Source organism: Felis catus, chromosome D3 (genome assembly GCF_018350175.1).
Source record: "Felis catus isolate Fca126 chromosome D3, F.catus_Fca126_mat1.0, whole genome shotgun sequence".
NCBI lineage: Eukaryota > Metazoa > Chordata > Mammalia > Carnivora > Felidae > Felis > Felis catus.
Genome location: NC_058379.1, coordinates 28,748,835 through 28,766,849, shown reverse-complemented (window position 1 = coordinate 28,766,849; position 18,015 = coordinate 28,748,835). Strand labels below are relative to the sequence as shown.

Here is an 18,015-nt window from a genome sequence, read left to right as displayed (position 1 = left end):
GGTCTTAATTTGAATGGTCTAAGAGTTAGGTTCTCTTCCCTCTCCCCTTCCTTAATTTACCAGTCTTAGGGTCTACAGACTCTCAGAATATGAAAAGACAAAATTTGCAGTTAGTTAGAGTTTGCATTTTGAGGCTTGAGGACTTAACAGATTATATCAGAACACTGGTATAGGAGCTTCATATAGGAAGTTAACTCTCTTGGAGCAAATTTTATTTGTACTCCTCCCCTACCCCGCTTTCAAAAGTCCACATTATTCCACTTTGCTTTCATGAAAGACCTACGTTAGTGCCTATTTTCATTAACCAGTAGAATTCCAAAGAGGATTTTCACTTTTACAAAAACAAGACGAAAAGAGAAGATCATGTTCAGCATTGGTTTAGCAGTGAACCTTTGTAGAGGAGCTTGCACCCTTAGCGAGATGGCCCTTCCAAGTGCCTTCCCCAGGAATGACACCCAGCATCTCAGCATCAAGTGACCATAGCTTTGAACTCTATTTGTAAGCATCTGTGCTTTATCTCCATTTATTTTGTGCATTCATCAGCAAGGTGTGACTTCAAGTATCAGAAAAGCCCTGAGAACGGTTATTTTTTGGGCCTGGGAATGCTCAAATTTTTTTCCATGTAAACTAATTGTAATTGCTCTGTTTTATGCCATTTCAACTTCTGAAAGGTTTCCAAGAACACCCTATTTTCGGATGGGAGAGGGCAGAGCCTGTACTGATATGCCTTACCTGGGAGTGGCCTTTTGCCCTCTGACCTTACTTAGAATAGCCACTTGTTTTTAACGTGGGGCATTCCCATGTCTGTTTGTATTTTAAAATATATTTTAAGCATTTCTTTGATTGTAATGGACTTCATTAATAGTCATAGGAATGTTGGAGCGCCTGGGTGGCTCAGTTGGTTAAGCATCTGACTTCGGCTCAGGTCATGATCTCACGGTTTGTGAGTTTGAGCCCCGCATCGGTCTCTGTGCTGACAGCTCAGAGCCTGGAGCAGCTTCAGATTCTGTGTCTCCCTCTCTCTGCCCCTCCCCTGCTCATTCATGCTCGTGCTCTCTCTCTCTCTCTCTCAAAGAATAAATAAACATTAAAAAAAAAAGTCATGGGAATGTTGGGGCACCTGGGTGGGTCAGTCGATTGAGTGTCCGACTTCAGCTCAGGTCATGATCTCACAGTTTGTAAGTTTTGAGCCCTTCATTGGGCTCACTGCTGTCAACATAGAGCCCACTTCGGATCCTCTGTTCCCCTTTCTCTCTGCCCCTCCCTGCTCTTGCACATGCTTTCTCTCAGAAGTAAATAAACATTAAAAAAAAAAATAGCCATGGGAATGCTTAAGTTGTGGAAATACAGAAGAAAAACGGTCTGCTCATTTTAACAAGGACTCCAGAGCGTTTTGTATCCACTGTAGCTTGAGCTTCCAAGTTTGCAGTAGGGTGATCTAAATTCTGCCTTAAAGTGACTAGAACTGTTTATATCCTTCTGTAGCTAGTTTTTATTAGAAAAAATATTACTTGAGAACTTATTCTGACAGTAGAAAATCAAGAAAGAAATGTGGAATACAGGACACAGTGGGGAGATAAGAAATGAGTGCAACTGTGATTGTGTCTAAATTACTGATGTATGGTGTGTGTGTGTATTGCGTGTGTGTGTGTGCGCATGCACACGCACGCACGCACACGTGCGTGTGTTAAATCTGAAACTGCAAATCCAAATGAATGCATCTGAGGAAGCTGTGAGGGCCGGAAGGAAGCAAGCGGAAGCATCGGGTGGGTCTTGCTTGTCTCACTCTGGTGGATGATGCCGACTTGCACTTAACTAGAAACGGGGTTGGGGGAACATGTACATGAATGAGTGTTGTACACAGGAAAGGCAGTGGGAAGCGCCATCCCAATCAGTTGGCAGGGCCTCACAAGTGCCGAGCCCTGGACTGGCTTGGGCTCCGGTCCCCAGCTGGACCTTCAACTGGCTGGGCCTTTTGTCATTGAGTTCTTAACCGCCACCTCCTTGGGAGGCCCTTCCTGGTCCCTGTGAGAGAGCTCTGACCTCCCGGCCCCCTCTGCCCAATAGATTATGATCTCTGAGTAGATCACCCTCTCTCTACCTCTGTTCTTGTCCTTTGTGGCGTTTGTCATTATATGGAGTGCTTGCTTACGTGTTCTCTTTAGCCTGCTTCCCATCTACAATGGAAAGAAGGGTCCTGGCCTGGAGTTTGCCTCTGGATTCGCAGCACTGAGCACCGTGCCTGATCCATGTTGGGTCGCCGGTGAATATTTGCAGAGTGACTGAATGATTTCACCTATGGTAATCTTTGTTTGATTCACTGAGCCCTGAGTTACAGCGAAGTCTAGGAATACAGACTTGAGTCAGTCTTAACGAAGTCCCTTTCTGAGCCCTCACGATAGCTTTTGGAGGCAGGTGGCATCCCCCTGTTGGCCAGGTGCAGAAACTGAGTGAATGTCAAGGGAGGGAAATCAATGCCTAGACACACCCAGCTGGATGGGGCAGACCAGCTGTCCATCCTGGGTCTGTGTGACCCACATGCGTGTTCTTTCTCTCCTGTTGGCCCCAACCCCTGAGCACCTTGTTTCCTGTCATTCCTGTCTGGCAGGGAAGAGCTGGCCAAAAGGTGCAGGCAGGAAGAAGCAGCTGCCTAGCGCATCTGGATGAAACTTGTCTCTTCACCAACCAGTGTGGGGCACAGACCCAGACCAAAGCAAACTTTGCTCACTCTCTAATGAGCCAGTTGAAGTTCAGCTTGTCTTCTTGGGGTTGGTCTTTCTGTGGAGAAATAACCACTTACCTGAAAGCGGCTGTAATTATGCATGAGCTATTGAGCAAGGAGGCTTCAGAAGCAGGCACTCAAGATGCTGGTGCCTGAGTGGATGTCCAAGGGAAGGGGCCAGATGCAGGTCAGGGGAAGAGTGGGCTTGGCCCTTGGACTCTCAGGGTCCTGGTCCCTCAAGGTTCTGTAATTGTCTGTATTGACCCAAGTAGCATACTCGCCTGTGTTCCCCACGGAGTGCCAGGCCTGGGGCATGGAGTGCGGCAGGGCTGAGTGCTGGCAAGGTTGGTGTGGACTGGGCTGTAAGGGCCTCCTCAGCTGCTAGGCTAGTGAGGATTTTGGTGTGAGCGGGGGCTTTGCTGCTGAGGGTAGTAGGATCGGTGGGCAGAGGGAGCGTGGGGTTCCGTTCAGGACCGGTGAGCAGCCAGCTGGAGATGGTTAGGAGGCCTTTGCAGTGTGGGTCTGACATGCAGGAGGAGGAAGTGAGGGATGATAGCTTGTCTCCTGGGGTGATTGAGATCCTGTGGGTTGGGCATGTGAGGCCCCTCAAAGGCAAATGAGGGGCAGCACGACCTCAGGGGGGCTATGGGAGGGGGGCAGCCACACAAAGCAGCTCAGAATGAAGTTGCTTGGGGATACGACTTTTTAAAAAAATGTTTATTTTTGAGAGAGAGAGTGGGGGATGGGCAGAGAGGGGTACAGAGGATCCAAAGCAGGCTCTGTGGTGACAGCAGAGAGCCCAGTGCGGAGCTTGATCTCCATGATTTGAGCTGAAGTCAGACACTTAACCGACTGAGCCATCCAGGCACCCCTCTCCATCAGCCTTTTAAAAAATCATATCCCCGGGGTGCCTGCGTGGCTTAGTTGGTTAAGCATCAGACTTGGCCCAGGTCATGATCTCGCGGTTTATGAGTCCCACGTTGGACTCTGCACTGACAGTGTGGAGCCTGCTTGAGATTCCCCCCCCCCCCCCCCGCCCAATCTCACTCTCTCTCTCCCTCTCTTTCTACTCCTCCCCCATTTGTGCTTTCTCTTGCTCTCTCATGATAAATAAACCTTTAAAAAAAAGGTTGATGGAGAAAGAAGGAGATGTGGGAGATGGCTCTCATTCCACCAGCTGGCAACAGGACAGCTTAGGAGAGGTACCTGAAGTGATGGAGGTGTGGTCTGTGACAGGATGCTGGCAGACGACTCTGGAGGGAGTGTTGGCATTGGCCATAGGCCGGGAGGCTGTTGTGCCTGTCCAGGGATGGGCATTCTTCAATGGGGATGGGACTGTGGGGACCATGGATCTGGATAGGTGAGATGGGGCAGCCTGGGGTGGACAGATAGGTGGGCTAGAAACCCCCCATGAGGTCACCCCTAGAATATGATGGCATCATGGGCAGAAACCCGAGTTCCTGGTCATGCTTTCCAGGCTCCATGCTGGGGACATATCTGTGTTCAGGCATGTAGCAGCCTGCTGGTGTGGCTGTGGGTAGGCCTGTGCTGGTGTGTGAGGGCAGCTGGGGTACAGTGATGGAGCAGGAGGTGTGGGCCTGCTGGGCAGGCTTTCTGGCCTATCAATGATGCACTGCCTTCATGTTCCCTCAAAAGGTATGACCCAAGGCACAACCGCTGGTTCCAGATCCAGTCCCTGCAGCAGGAACACGCCGACCTGTGTGTGTGTGTTGTGGGCAGGTACATCTATGCGGTGGCGGGTCGCGACTACCATAACGATCTGAATGCTGTGGAGCGTTATGATCCCACCACCAACTCCTGGGCTTACGTGGCTCCGCTCAAGAGGGAGGTAAGGAAGCCCCTCCAAGTGGGGCCTTCTCCTGTCTGCTTTCCTTAGACGGTGTGCAGAGTGAATGTGTGGCCAGGCCAGGGAACTAGGCCCAGTTGGTACCTCCAAAGACTCTGCACTGTGATTGGACGGGGGACCCCTGAGGTTCAGCCACCCCCTGGGGAGATCCTCCCGAAGCACGCATCAGACTCCATTCCCCAGAATTTCACCCCTATCTCGCCCATCAAGGGTCTCGCCACCTTGGCCCCGGAAGCTGCTTTAACCCTGCAGTTTGAATGCAGACAGAAGCCTTCCCCTTGTCTGTCCTTCAGGACAGTGGAGCTGAGCTGGGACGTGTCCAAAAATGTTAAACAGAAGGGACACTACCATAGAGGAGGTCTCAGGAGCCTCAGACTTACACAGGTTTCCTGGAGGGTGGGGCCTTTGAAAAGCCAGAAAACCAGTTTAGAAGTCGTATTTCATATTTATTCATTTGTTTTTTAAAATCATGTGCATCCTGCATAGTACTTTGGATCCGATTTGAAGATGTTTAAAATATGGTCATTGTGCAAAGGTGGTGCTTTAGGGATGTGCCTGTCTTATCTTATGGACTTGGGATATTAGGACCCTGGCTGTAAAACCAGGCACAAGATCCTAGGGCAAGGAAGAGGCCTCAGTGATCCAGGTCCCATGTTTTAGGTCCTACCTCAGAGCAGGGTAAGCACCCTTCCCGTATTGGCATTATAATTCGGGGAGCACCTTCTATGGCCCAGGCTACCTTTGGGCATCTCTGAGCCCTCTAGTGGCAGAGGATGGTGTGGGGACACACATGGGGCTATTTCCCAGGCTCTGCCATAAGAGCTCCTGCCTTTCTGAACCTCTTTCCAAACCTCCCCTCTTTATCTCTCACCTGTCTCCCAATTCCCTCAGGGGTGTAGATTTTGACCTCAGGGGGCTGAGGGTCTTCCTGATGGGCCCAGCTCTTTTCCAGGGCCCATGAGGCCTCTGAGACTGGGGTCTCCCACTGTAGTTCTCCCAGGTAGGAAGCTAGCCTGCTCCTTGCTCTTCAGCTTTGGGGAAGGAAGCCCCCTTTGGTGGGGTACTCACTACCCTCATTCTGGAAAAAGGAAAAGATTTTGTATGGGAAAGATCAGGGGGTCATTGAGACCTGATGGACACCTGAATTCTGTTCTGGAAAGGAGTGAGTGGGAATGGGGGGCTCCAGGGGTTCTTTGTCTGGGGCTGCCTGGTGAAGCTGTAGTTCTCCGATGTGGCCACAGAGGGGCAGCCTCGATCTTCAACCTGCTTCTCCCCAGAATGTCAGTGTTCCTTCCTTCCTTCCTTCCTTCCTTCCTTCCTTCCTTCCTTCCTTCCTTCGTACTGTTTGTTCATTTCAGCTACTTTTTATTAAGCACCTACCATATACCGTGTTCTGGGGATCCAGTGGTGATAAAAAATGAGAAAGGATTTCGCACGCGCGCACACACACAGGTCATGGCGCTCACAGCCCATGTTAAGAGAGACTGCTTTTAACCTCTAAACAAATCATTAAAGTAACTGTCTATTGTGCTAAGTGTGTTGAAGGAAATTGAGAGAGTTGAGCTCAGCATTGCTCAGAGAGGGGTCTTTGGCAGGACTAACCCGAAAAGACTGTTTGGGGAAGGCCCAAGCAAGATGTTGATTAGACCAGGGTCTAAAGGAAGCAGCTGTTGGGAGAGGGAAAAGAAGCTCCCAGGCCAGGAGGGGGACTTCCCCGTTCTGAATAAAGAGGGTTGGCATGAGGAGGGATTGTGAAGAGATGAGGGTAGAGGGGAGCAGCTCCTGAGCCATCAGGTGGTCCAGGTAGGGGCCACTGTGGCTTGTGCTAGGGTGGAGGCTATGGGGAAGGAGGGAGATGGGCAGGTTCGAGGTGTAGTTTGGAAGTAAACTGACCAGACTTGCTGATGGATCAGATGTTAGAGAATGAAAGGGGATAGATCATGGAAGATGCCCAGGTGCCAGGTTTGAGCACCTGTGCTGATGACCAGGCCGCTGACCAAGAAGACAAATGAGTTTGGGAATGAAAAAGAAAAGGAAAGGTTTCATCTAGGACATGATAAATATTGCAATTGGAAATGTCAGTTTGGCATTAAAAGTGAGCTCAGGGGAAATAGAAATGTGGAGGGTTTGTCAGGACATGATGGTGTGCACATGAACAGCTGTGATGAGCTCAGAGGAGCAGGGATGAAGAGAAGGTTGTGGAGGGGCAGCCAAGGAGGTAGACGAGAAGCCTGCCAGAGAACAGGGGATTTTCTCCTGTGAGCAAAGGGGGCCCACAGGTCCCAGAGAAGGCATCTATGCAGTCCACGTTGCCAACTCAGAACCCACATTCAGACATAGCAAATGGCCGAGAGGAAAAAGCTGTCACACAGCCCCATCCATTTGTCATGTCCTCTCACCTGTTTCTTAGGGACCCTCATAATGCTGAGTCCCACCAACATGGCATCATTAAGAACTGGTTGCTGACATCCCCCCAACAGACCATGAACTCTCTGCCCCAGCAGCAGGCAGAGTGTTGCCTTCCTGTGTTCCAGAGGAGAAAAAGGGGATCTCTGCAGGGATCTCTACTCACTTAAAAAACCCCTCCAAGAGAATTCACACTTCTAGGAAGATAGAGTAGATACATTCTTCTTAATTCCTCTGTGCTAAGTACAACTCAAAACTCTTGGCATTATACATAAACTTAAGACTCGGAATGGTTGAAAGAAGGCAGTTCAGCTAGGGATCTCAAGAACTGAGGACAACACCACACACTAATGTGTTCCCTGGGTTTTCTTTTTGCCTCATATATCTCAGACTTGTAAGTAAAGACGCTGACAGCTGGTAACACCGATGGGAAGCAAACTTCAATGAATGTATAAAAATTGAAATCCTACAGTGTGTTCTCCTACTCAAATAGACTCAAACTAGCAATCACCAACAGAAATCTCCAAATCATTGGAAACTGAACAACACACTTCTAAATAATCCATGGGTCAGAGGGAAATAATAAAAATACCTTGAAGTGAATGAAAATGGAAAGGCAGCATGTCAAAATTTGTGGCATCCAGCTAAAGCTGTGCTGAGAGGGGAATTTGTGGCCCTGAAAGCATATGTTAGAGAAGAAGTAAATCTCAAATCATTTATACAAACTCCTATCTTAAGAATTTGGGGGGGGGGGGAGCAAAATAAAGCCAAACCAAGCAGAAGAAAAGAAATATCAAAGAGCAGAAATTAGAAGTTAAAAGCAGTAAAATCGTAGAGAAAATCAACAAAACAAACAACTGGCATCTTATTAACAAGATCAACAAAATTGACAAACCTCTAGTAAGTTTGAGAAAGAAGAAAGAGAAGACACAATTTAAAATATCAAGAATAAAACGTGATATAATTACAACCCCTGCAAACTTCAAAAGGATGATAAGGGGGATGATACTATGAACAACTCTACACATGTAAACTTGATTACAGATGAAATGGACTAATTCCCCCAAAATACAACCTAACACAACTGACTCAAAAGTAAATAGATAACTTGAATAGCCCTATACCTGGTAAGAAAATTAAACTTCGCAGAAAGAAATGTCCAGGCCTAGTAGTATTGAGGAATTCTAAACATTGAAAGAAAAGCTAATACCAAATCTGCATGAATTTTTTTTTCTAGAAAATGGAAAAGGAGGGAATACTTCCCAATTTATGTTACGGGGTTAATATTGATAGCAAAACCAGACAAAGATGGTACCAAAAAAAGACAAATCTCTCAAATCTCTCATATGTATATCTCTCATATACATATAATATCCTTCACTGAATGTTAGCTAATAGAATTAACCCCCTTCAATAAATACATGACAAAATGGAATTGATTACAGAGATGGGAGGCTAGTTCTGTATTTGAAATTTAATCAGCGCATACTTGACCATGCTAAAAAAATCACATGTCAGTCAAAGCAGAAAAAGGATTTGACAATATGTTGCATCCATTCGTGATTAAACTCAGGAACTTAGAATAGAGATGCTTTTCTTCAACTTGCTGAAGAACATCTACAAAAATCCTACTGCTAGTAGTGTGTTTAATGGTGACAGACTGAATTGAATGCTTTTTTCTTAAGTTGGGGAGCAGGGCAAGGATGTCTGTTCTCACCACTCTTATTCATCATAGTTCTGGAGGGTCTAGCCAGGGAAACATGGCAAGAAAAGAAAATAAACGCATGCAGCTTGAAAAGAAAGAAAGAAAACTGACCCTACAAATCAATAAATTGTCAAAAATCTAAAGGAATATACAAAAAAAAAAAAATCCTAGCACTAATAAGTGAGATCAGTAAAATTGCAAGATATAAGATAAAAGTATATAAGATATAAGCATAAAAAAATCAATTGCACAGTGCCTGGGTGGCTTAGTCAGTTAGGCATCCATCTTTGGCTCAGGTCATGATCTCGCAGTCCGTGAGTTCAAGCGCTGTGTCAGGCTCTGTGTTCACAGCTCAGAGCCTGGAGCCTGCTTCAGATTCTGTGTCTCCCCCTCTCTCTGCCCCTCCCCTGCTCATGCTCGCTCGCTCCCTCTGTCTCTCTCTGTCTCTCAAAAATAAATAAAGATTAAAAAAATTTTTTTAATCAATTGAATTTTTGTGTACTAGCAACAGACATGTGGACACTGAAATTATGAAGATAATACTATTTACAATTGCTCCAAAAAATGAAATACATAGGTATATATTTAACACTTACAGGATTGATATGCTGAAAATTATAAAATACTAATGAAAGTTATAAAAGAAGATGTAAATGAGTGGGGAGACATACCATGTACATGGATTGGAGGACTCAAATAATAAAGATGTCAGTTCTTCCCATATCAATATATGGGACCTAGAATACCTCCATTGTGTAAAAGAATAAAGTGGGAAGAATCAATCTGCCTGATTTCAAGACTTAACTACATAGTTATGGTAGTCACAACCATGATATTGGCAGAGGGATAGACACATAGATCAGTGGAACAGAATGGAGAACCCACAATAGGCCCACACAAAATGCCCATCTGAATTTTGACAAAGATGCAGAAGCAATTGAATGGAGGAAAGATAATCTTTCAACAAATTATGCTGGAACAGTTGGACATCCATAGGCAAAGAAAGTGAACATCAACCCAAGTCTCATACTTTATATAAAAATTAACTCAAATGCCTTATGGGCTTATATGTAAAACATAGAACTATATTTATTGGGGGAAAGTAGAGAAGGAGAAGAAAATCTTTGGGATCTAGGGCTAGGCAACAAGGACTTGGACTTGACCTTTCCCAAAGGATGAGCCATAAAAAGAAAAATTGATAAAATGGACTTCAGCAAAAGTACAGAGGGGATGTACAGATGGCAAACAAGCACATGAGAAGATTTGCAACATCATTAGCCATTAGGGAAGCTCAAATTAAATTCATAGTGAGAAAACCACCTATCAGAGAAACTAAAAAAAAGGACTAAAAAATGGCAACACCCAGTGCTGGCAAGGATGCTGAGAAGCTAGGTTTCTCATACGTTGCTGGTGGGAATGTAAAATGGCACAGCTACACTGGGAAAGAACTTCACAGTGTCTTTAAAAAGTTGACTTCCAATATCTTGGGTATTTTTCCCAGAGAAATGAAAATTTTGTACACAAATATTTATATCGGTTTATTGGTAACAACCAGAAATCGGGGCGAGGGACATAGGTGTGATTACAAATCGGTAACAGGATTACAAATTGGCAAATCCTAGTGGAAGTGGCAATGTCCTGTGTCTTGACTATGTCAACATAAGTGTCCTGGTTGTGTTTATTGTGCTACAGTTATACTAGCTCTTACTACTGGGGAGTCTGGGTAAAGGGTACATATGGTCTGTATTATTTCTTACAACTACATGTGAATCTACACTTCAAAATGAAAAGTTTAATTTAAAAAAGCACCAAAACCTCCCAGCCCCTACCATTGATGGGAGAAGACTCAGACCCTTGGTATATGTCCTGCCCAGTGCTCTCTCCCCTGTTCTCCACCCTGTCCACCTCTCCAGCCCTTTACTGTGTCCCCACACAACCTGAATGTTAGTTACTGGCTCTGTAATACAACTCTGGAGCTTCCACACCCCATGGGGCTCCTCTACCCCTAAAACACACAGTGCTCTGCCTTGGGGCCCATGGGCCCAGCATGAAGGGCCTTGCTCAGGGTGGGTGGAGTGAGTGGGTAGGAGAGAGGAGGATGTGGTAGGGACCAGTGTGAGGAGTCCAGCTGGCGGGGCAGGGAGGAGATCCTCTGCCAGGGTGCATGCATAAGGCTGAAGACCAAAATCAAAAGCAGGGTGGTGTATTTTCCTCCTCCACACATAAGGGTCACTAAAATGGCATTATTCTTGGTGTTGATTTTGCATCTCACTTTTTTCCTCATCATGTCATTATATATTATTTGTGAACAGATTTTGAAAGTGGGGTCAGCAGTCCTGGAGGAGTGGCTGGCCATTGGGAGAGGGGGTGTGGGGTTGTGGGGGGAGGTGGAGGGCACTGAGCGTGGGTCAGGCAGTCCCAGAAGTGCTATCTATTCTCCTGTGTCTGGCTCTGAAAGCTGTGCTTTGATTGCTTTGGGCCCCCCATGCAGACATCTCCTTTAGGGGCAAGGGAAAGAGAGATTCCATTCTCCACCTTGTAGAAACTCACAGTTACCTCTGGGTCCACAGACTGTCTCCTGTTGGAGTAAGGTTGGGGTGGATGACTTGGACTGTATCAGGGAATATGCTTGCAGAACGTGAGGTGGAAGTTGGGATGCCATGAGGCATGGGGCAGCTTTGGGGGTATGAGTGGCCTTGGCAAGGGCTCCTGGTTGCCCTCCCTCATGACCCTCTTGCCCCCTTCCCGCTGTCCCGGTTCTCTTGGTGGCCCTGAGCAGGTGTATGCCCACGCGGGCGCCTCGCTGGAGGGGAAGATGTACATTACCTGCGGCCGCAGAGGGGAGGACTACCTAAAGGAGACACACTGCTATGACCCAGACAGCAACACCTGGCACAGCCTGGCGGACGGACCTGTGCGGCGGGCCTGGCACGGCATGGCCACCCTCTTGGACAAGCTGTACGTGATTGGGGGCAGCAACAATGATGCTGGCTACAGGAGGGACGTGCATCAGGTGAGCAGAGCTGGGCTGCCCACCTACACATTATTCCCATCCCTTTTATTTATTTATTTATTTATTTATTTATTTATTTATTTTAATTTTTTTTTTAACGTTTATTTATTTTTGAGATAGAGAGAGACAGAGCATGAATGGGGGAGGGTCAGAGAGAGGGAGACACAGAACCCGAAACAGGCACCAGGCTCTGAGCTGTCAGCACAGAGCCTGACGCGGGGCTCGAACTCACGGACCGCAAGATCATGACCTGAGCCGAAGTCGGCCGCCCAACCGACTAAGCCACCCAGGCACCCCTATCGCTTTTAATTGTTATGGATGAAAAAGTAATTGTAATGTGTATGGCTTTTTTTAAAATAGACTTTATTTACTAAAGTTTATGTATTTTGAGAGAGAGAGTGGAGGTGGGGAAGGGGTGGTGAGAGGGAGAGACAGAATCCCAAGCAGGCTCTGTGCTATTAGTGCAGAGCCAGACTCAGGGCTCGAATTCATGAACTGTGAGATCATACCTGAGCTGAGATCAAGAGTCGGACACTTAAAACCACCCAGGTGCCCAATAGACTTTTTCTTTTATGTTTACTTATTTTTGAGAGAGAGAGTTTGAGCAGGGGAGGGGCAGAGAGAGAGAGAGAGAGAGAGAGAGGGAGACACAGAACTCAAAGCGGGCTCCAGGCTCTAAGCTGTGAGCACAGAGCCCGACGCAGGGCTTGAACCCACGAACTGTGAGATCATGACCTGAGCCAGTCAGACACTTAACGACTGAGCCGCCCTGGCGCCCCTAGACTTTATTTTTTATAGCAGTTTTAGATTCTTGGCAAAATTGAGCAGAAGGTACAGAGATTTCCCATATACCCCCACCCCCACACACATGGTCTCCTCACTGTCAACATCCCCCACCAGAGTGAGACCTTTGTTACAGTCAGTGAACCTACGGTGACGTTACCCCAAGTCCAAAGTTTACATTAGGGCTCACTCTTGGTGGTGTACATTCTATGGGTTTGGAAGAATGACATGTATCCACCATTATAGTATCGTACAGGATACTTTCATTTGTTTTTATTATTAAAAACATTAATTATAAAATTAATATAACCACCTTGCAAAATGTTTGAATAATGGATAAGGGTGAGGAAAAGCACCCATAATCCAGCTCAGTGCCACTATTTTTTAGTCCTACCCATGCATAGTTTCCACCTAATTGTAGGTAAAGAGCATTCCATTCTGCTTCTGGCTAAAGTTTGTTATGGCTGTTTTCCAGTTTAATTCTTGATCTCCATAGCCACCTCTTCTACCTCAGTGGCTCTGCAGAATTCTGTCACGTTGATGCATCATTTGGATTGGTTCAAGTTTTAACTATTTCAAGTAACATAAGTAATATTTGCTTTGTAGAACTTTTCAGGTATTTTGGATTATTTCCTTAGGTGAGAGCCATTCTTCTCAAAGCGTGGTCCCAGACTACCAGCATCCAATCACCTGGGAACTTGTTAGCAATGTAGGTTATCAGGACCCACGCCGGGCCCATGCCCGACCCACTGAATTGGAAACTCTGGGGGCAGGGCTCAGCAAATCTGTTTTTATTTACTTATTTATTTATTTTTAATGTTTATTTATTTATTTATTTTTTGGAAAGAGACAGAGTGCAAGCCAGGGAGGGGAAGAGAGAGAGGGAGACACAGAATCCAAAGCAGGCTCCAGGCTCTGAGCCGTTAGCACAGAGCCCGACGCAGGGCTCGAACTCACAAGCTGTGAGATCATGACCTGAGCCGAAGTCAGATGCTTAACTGACTGAGCCACTCAGGTGCCCCTCAGCAAATCTGTTTTAATAGGTCTTGAGTGGTAAGAACCCCTGGGCTATAGTGGATTAGTTTCCTATTGCTGCCATGACAAATCACCACCAACTTAATCACTTAAAACGACATAAGCAAGTGTATTCTTACAGTTTGTAGGTCCTAAGTCTGATGCGGTCTCACTGGGCTAAAATCCAGGTGTCATCAGGGTGTCTGTCCTTTATAGAGGCCCTTGGGAAGAATCTGCTCCTTGCTCACTCAGGTTATCAGAATTCAGTTACCCGCGTTTGTAGAACTGAGGTCCCTGTTTCTTTTCTGGCTGTCGGCTAAAGGTCCTTCTTGGCTTCTGGTGGCCTCTGCATTCCCTGGCATGGGACCGCTTCATCCTCAGCCAGCAATGGCAGGTTGTCCTTTGACTTCTCTCCTGTTAGACTTTCTCCCCTCTCCTTTCAAGGACTTGTGCAATTAGGTGGGTCCACCCACAATATCCAGGATAACCTCCCCATGTCTAGATCCAAACCCTTAAGCATGTTGGCAAAATCCCTTTTGCCATGTAAAGTAACACTCACAGATTTTAGAGATTTAGGGCATGGACATCTTTGGAGGGTCACTTTTCTGCCGACCACAGCTGGAGAACCAGGTGTGATTATTAAGTCAAAAAGTAAGATTTTTGTGGCTCTTAGTACACATTGCCAAATAGCTGTCGTGGAGTGTCAAATGCGCAGTAGTATGGCTTCATTACACATTTGCCAGCACTGGATCTTGTGATTTTTTCTTCCCCCAGTGGCTGCCTGTTGTCAGGGACAAATTTAACTCCTATTTTACATTTTTTGGATTATTAATAGGTTGAACATTTTCCCATGTATTTGTTTACTGTTTGGGGTAATTTTGGAGACATGAGAACGTTGATGGTCATCTCTAGTCAGCAAGTTAACTATTTCCACATTTTATCTGCACTTGCCTCTGTGTTGGGTACTTTGTGGGGCAGTTACTTGGGGTCCTTGTCCTCAGTCAGTTTCAGTCTTCCGGAGGGGAGAGAACCCAAGACCTTGGAGAAGAAGCACAGTACACCCTCTCCTTGGAGGAGAACCTTGGAGAAGAAGTGTGCCAACTGGGAGATGCCCACACACCTGGGGCCACAGGCTGGCTGAGGGGCCCGGAGGCAGGGCAGAGCCTGGTCCATGGACAGGACATTTTGACGCTGGCCCCAAACTCTTCCTCCAGGGGAGCTGGGTTTACACATAGCCTGGCTGCATCCCTCAGCCTTGGTCTGAATCCAGGGCCTGGCTGAGAGTGCCGCCCTGCCCAGCTGGCCCAGGACGGGCTGGCAGCTCTGTCCCAGCAGGTGTCCAGCTTTACTCTGACCTTGGCTTTGCAGGTGGCCTGCTACAGCTGCACGTCTGGGCAGTGGTCGTCCGTCTGCCCGCTCCCAGCTGGACACGGTGAGCCTGGCATCGCTGTGCTGGACACCAGGATCTACGTGCTGGGTGGCCGCTCGCACAACCGTGGCAGCCGCACAGGCTATGTGCACATCTACGACGTGGAGAAAGACTGCTGGGAGGAGGGGCCGCAGCTGGACAACTCCATCTCGGGCCTGGCAGCCTGTGTGCTCACCCTGCCCCGCTCCCTGCTCCTCGAGCCGCCTCGTGGGACCCCTGACCGCAGCCAGGCCGACCCGGACTTTGCTTCCGAGGTGATGAGTGTGTCTGACTGGGAGGAGTTTGACAACTCGAGTGAGGACTAGGGCTCCGGCACCTGGTGTCAGAGGGAAGGTGGCAGGAGCTCTGAGGGAAGCAGGTCCTCAAGTGGTCCTTCCTGCTGGCACCGCCTGCTTGCTGGCTCCTGCCACCTATCCTTCACACTAGCCTGCCTGCTGGCCCATAGCAGTTATTTGGGGAGCTCTGCAGATCTGTGGCTGTAATTACCCTACGTTGGGGAATGCTTACAGAGGGCTCTGGTTCTCTGGAGGAGTTGACTGGGCCCACTCCTCCTCAGCTCGGACAGGGTGTGGCGTCACCAGCTGTCTTGGCCTCCCCAGTCCCTGGTTCTAGTCCCTGCTGGGCTGAGAAGGCACCCTTCTCCAAAGGGACCTGGGAACTGGCCTCACGGATGAGGGGGCCCGGGCATATTGCGCCCCCTTCCGTGGGCAGGGAGGGGGTGGAGTGAGCCCGTTGCCTGCCTGGCATCTGGGGGTTTGAGCTATTGCAAGCTCCCTGGAGAGAGAACAGAGATACATAGAATTGCCCGAGACTGGTTCTAGTAATAAAAAAGATCCCCTACAGCTGGGCTTTTCTGACCCTATGTTGTTGACAAATGAAATAAATCCTCTTACAAAAGGTGTGAATTGTTTTTCTATGGCCATGGCCACACTCCTTTCGTAGCCCGTGCAAGCCTGCCCCACCGGGCTTCCCGGGTCAGAGCTGCTGAGTGGCAGTGGGAAGCCAGGAGCCCCCCTCTGAGGGAGAAGCACAGTACACCCCCAGCTAGTGAGGCTGTTACTGGGAAACCTGGAAACCTACCCTGGTCTGCTGACAAGTGGTCGCTTGGCCTGCTGGAGCACCTTCTCTGGTGAGGTGCTCTTCTCTGAACCTGGGTCCACCTCGATTAGCAATCTCTTGGCCCCAAGTAAAGCCCAGCCTGACATTGAGAAAACTGCTCCATGCCTGGGGAGGGAAGCCCAGTCACGATAGGCTTCCCCCAGCTTGCTGGATCTGAGTGTGGCCGGGATAGGAAGGGGAGAGCTGCATTTCCTGTAGGTTCACTAGCTAGCTGAGTTCTTAGCACACCGTCTCAAGGGTCATGCTGCTACAGTGGATGGGAACCTCTCTGGGCCACCAGCGAATGGGCTGAGCTTTTAGCACCAACCTGGCTTCTCCACAGCTGAGCTTCTACCTGAACATCCTTCCCTCCTGCTGTAGTTTCTGTACTTGCAAACTCCCAACGGCAGGCCTCCCTGCCAGCAACACCCTGCTGGTGATCTGTGACTTCCCAAGTCTCCCGGGCAGAGCATGGGGACAACTGGGGCTTCTTTCTGTACCCCAGTGCCTTGCCCAGAGCCTGAGGCAGCTGGCACCCTGTCGTAGATGGAAGAGAGCAGAGAGGCAGTGTGTGCTACTTGATGGAAGGAAGAGGGTAGGATCCAGGTACCCTAAAGACTTTGGGGTGTGGGGTGAGGCCAGTGGGAATTGCTGTGCTGCTCAACACCATATGTATGATCTTCATAGCTGTCTCTTGGGGCTCGGGTACCCCTGTGCAAATATGCCCCCAATCCCTGACCACAACATGATCTCATGCCCTTACACTTAGGGTGGCAATCCTAGTGTTGGCCCTAATGGGTCACTTCTAATGGGACAGGATGGCCACATCCTTCAGTGTCCTCTCCCCTGCTCCTTGAGGGGCTCACAGCAGGAACCCGGCATTTCCTGTCTCTGCCACTACCGTGCAGGCCAGGGAGGCAGTTCCTACAGACCCCAGAGTTTCTGGGAAGGAGAAACCAGAAATGCCTACCCCCCTCTGCTGTGCCCCGGGCTTGCTGGTTCCATCCCCCTACCCAGAGCCATCAAGGTGCGGCCACAGCTTTATAAGAGACCTCTGCTCTTCAGGGGAGGAAAGGAGGATCTGTGAGGCCCTGTGGAGCATGGGATGGGGTAGACGCAAGCCCTGAAAGGAGTCTCGCCACTGTCCCATGTGGAGGCATTCATGGCTATCCACCACCGCCCTCCCCCTCCCCCCCTCCTGTCTCAGGACCTAGGCAGCCTGGGCTCTCCAGCTTGGCAGGCTCTCAGGCCCAGCATTCATACCTTCACTCAGCTCAATGCTCATCCCTCTCTGCAAAATCCTCACCCTCTCAAGTACCCCAGGGAAGCCATCCTGGCTGGAACGGGTAGGCCCAGGCTCTGGACCCCATGGTGTGTCTTGTGTGGTTGTTAGTCTGTGGGTGCCTGTGAACCCACAGCTTCCACAGGGCACCAGGCCAGCCATAGGGATGATCACTCACCCGCATTTCTCCATCTCCTGATAGGGATGTGGTGGCTGGGACAGACATGGGCCTTGCACTTGACACCTGAACTTGGCATCGACTAGGAGGTGGCCATGATGGGACACATGTAGGGGACTGTGGGTCTTGAGTGAGATGAGGCTAGGGACAGTTCTGCAGGCAGTGGGGGGCAGTCAGATGTGATTAGAAAGACTTCTGGGTGATACACTGATGGGTGGGTAGAGATTTGAAACATTCATGAAGTCTTGCTGATGGCATGGATTGGGGGCATCATCCAGCTGGTGCCCTTCCCAGAGGTGGGAATTTGGGGGTGGCAAGCAGTTCTGAGGGAAGGGAAAGAAGAGGATGGAGTTTGAGATATCTGTACATGAACTCAGCCCAGCTGGGGTGAGTGCCCAAAGCCCTGGGGCCTGTGCCTCTAAAGCCAGGAGCTGGGCTACCACAAGCTGCTGGGCAGACCCTGCAGCCACATGGGCCTCTTTTGGCCTCTGTTGCTGGCAGGCTACAGGGGCCTCCAT

At 48.7% G+C, this 18,015-nt stretch overlaps 1 protein-coding gene across 2 annotated transcripts in view; it reads left to right on the top strand.

Moving 5' to 3' along the window:
- KLHL22 (kelch like family member 22) overlaps positions 1 to 15,838 on the top strand; it is a 40,651-nt gene extending 24,813 nt beyond the window's left edge. For both annotated transcript variants that reach the window (XM_023241683.2, XM_023241684.2), the window contains exons 5-7: positions 4,379 to 4,571; positions 11,480 to 11,713; positions 14,879 to 15,838. In XM_023241683.2, the coding sequence (XP_023097451.1) occupies positions 4,379 to 4,571; positions 11,480 to 11,713; positions 14,879 to 15,244 (793 nt within the window). In that variant the 3' untranslated portion in view covers positions 15,245 to 15,838. The remainder of the gene's footprint in view (positions 1 to 4,378; positions 4,572 to 11,479; positions 11,714 to 14,878) is intronic.
- Positions 15,839 to 18,015: the final 2,177 nt, after the last annotated feature.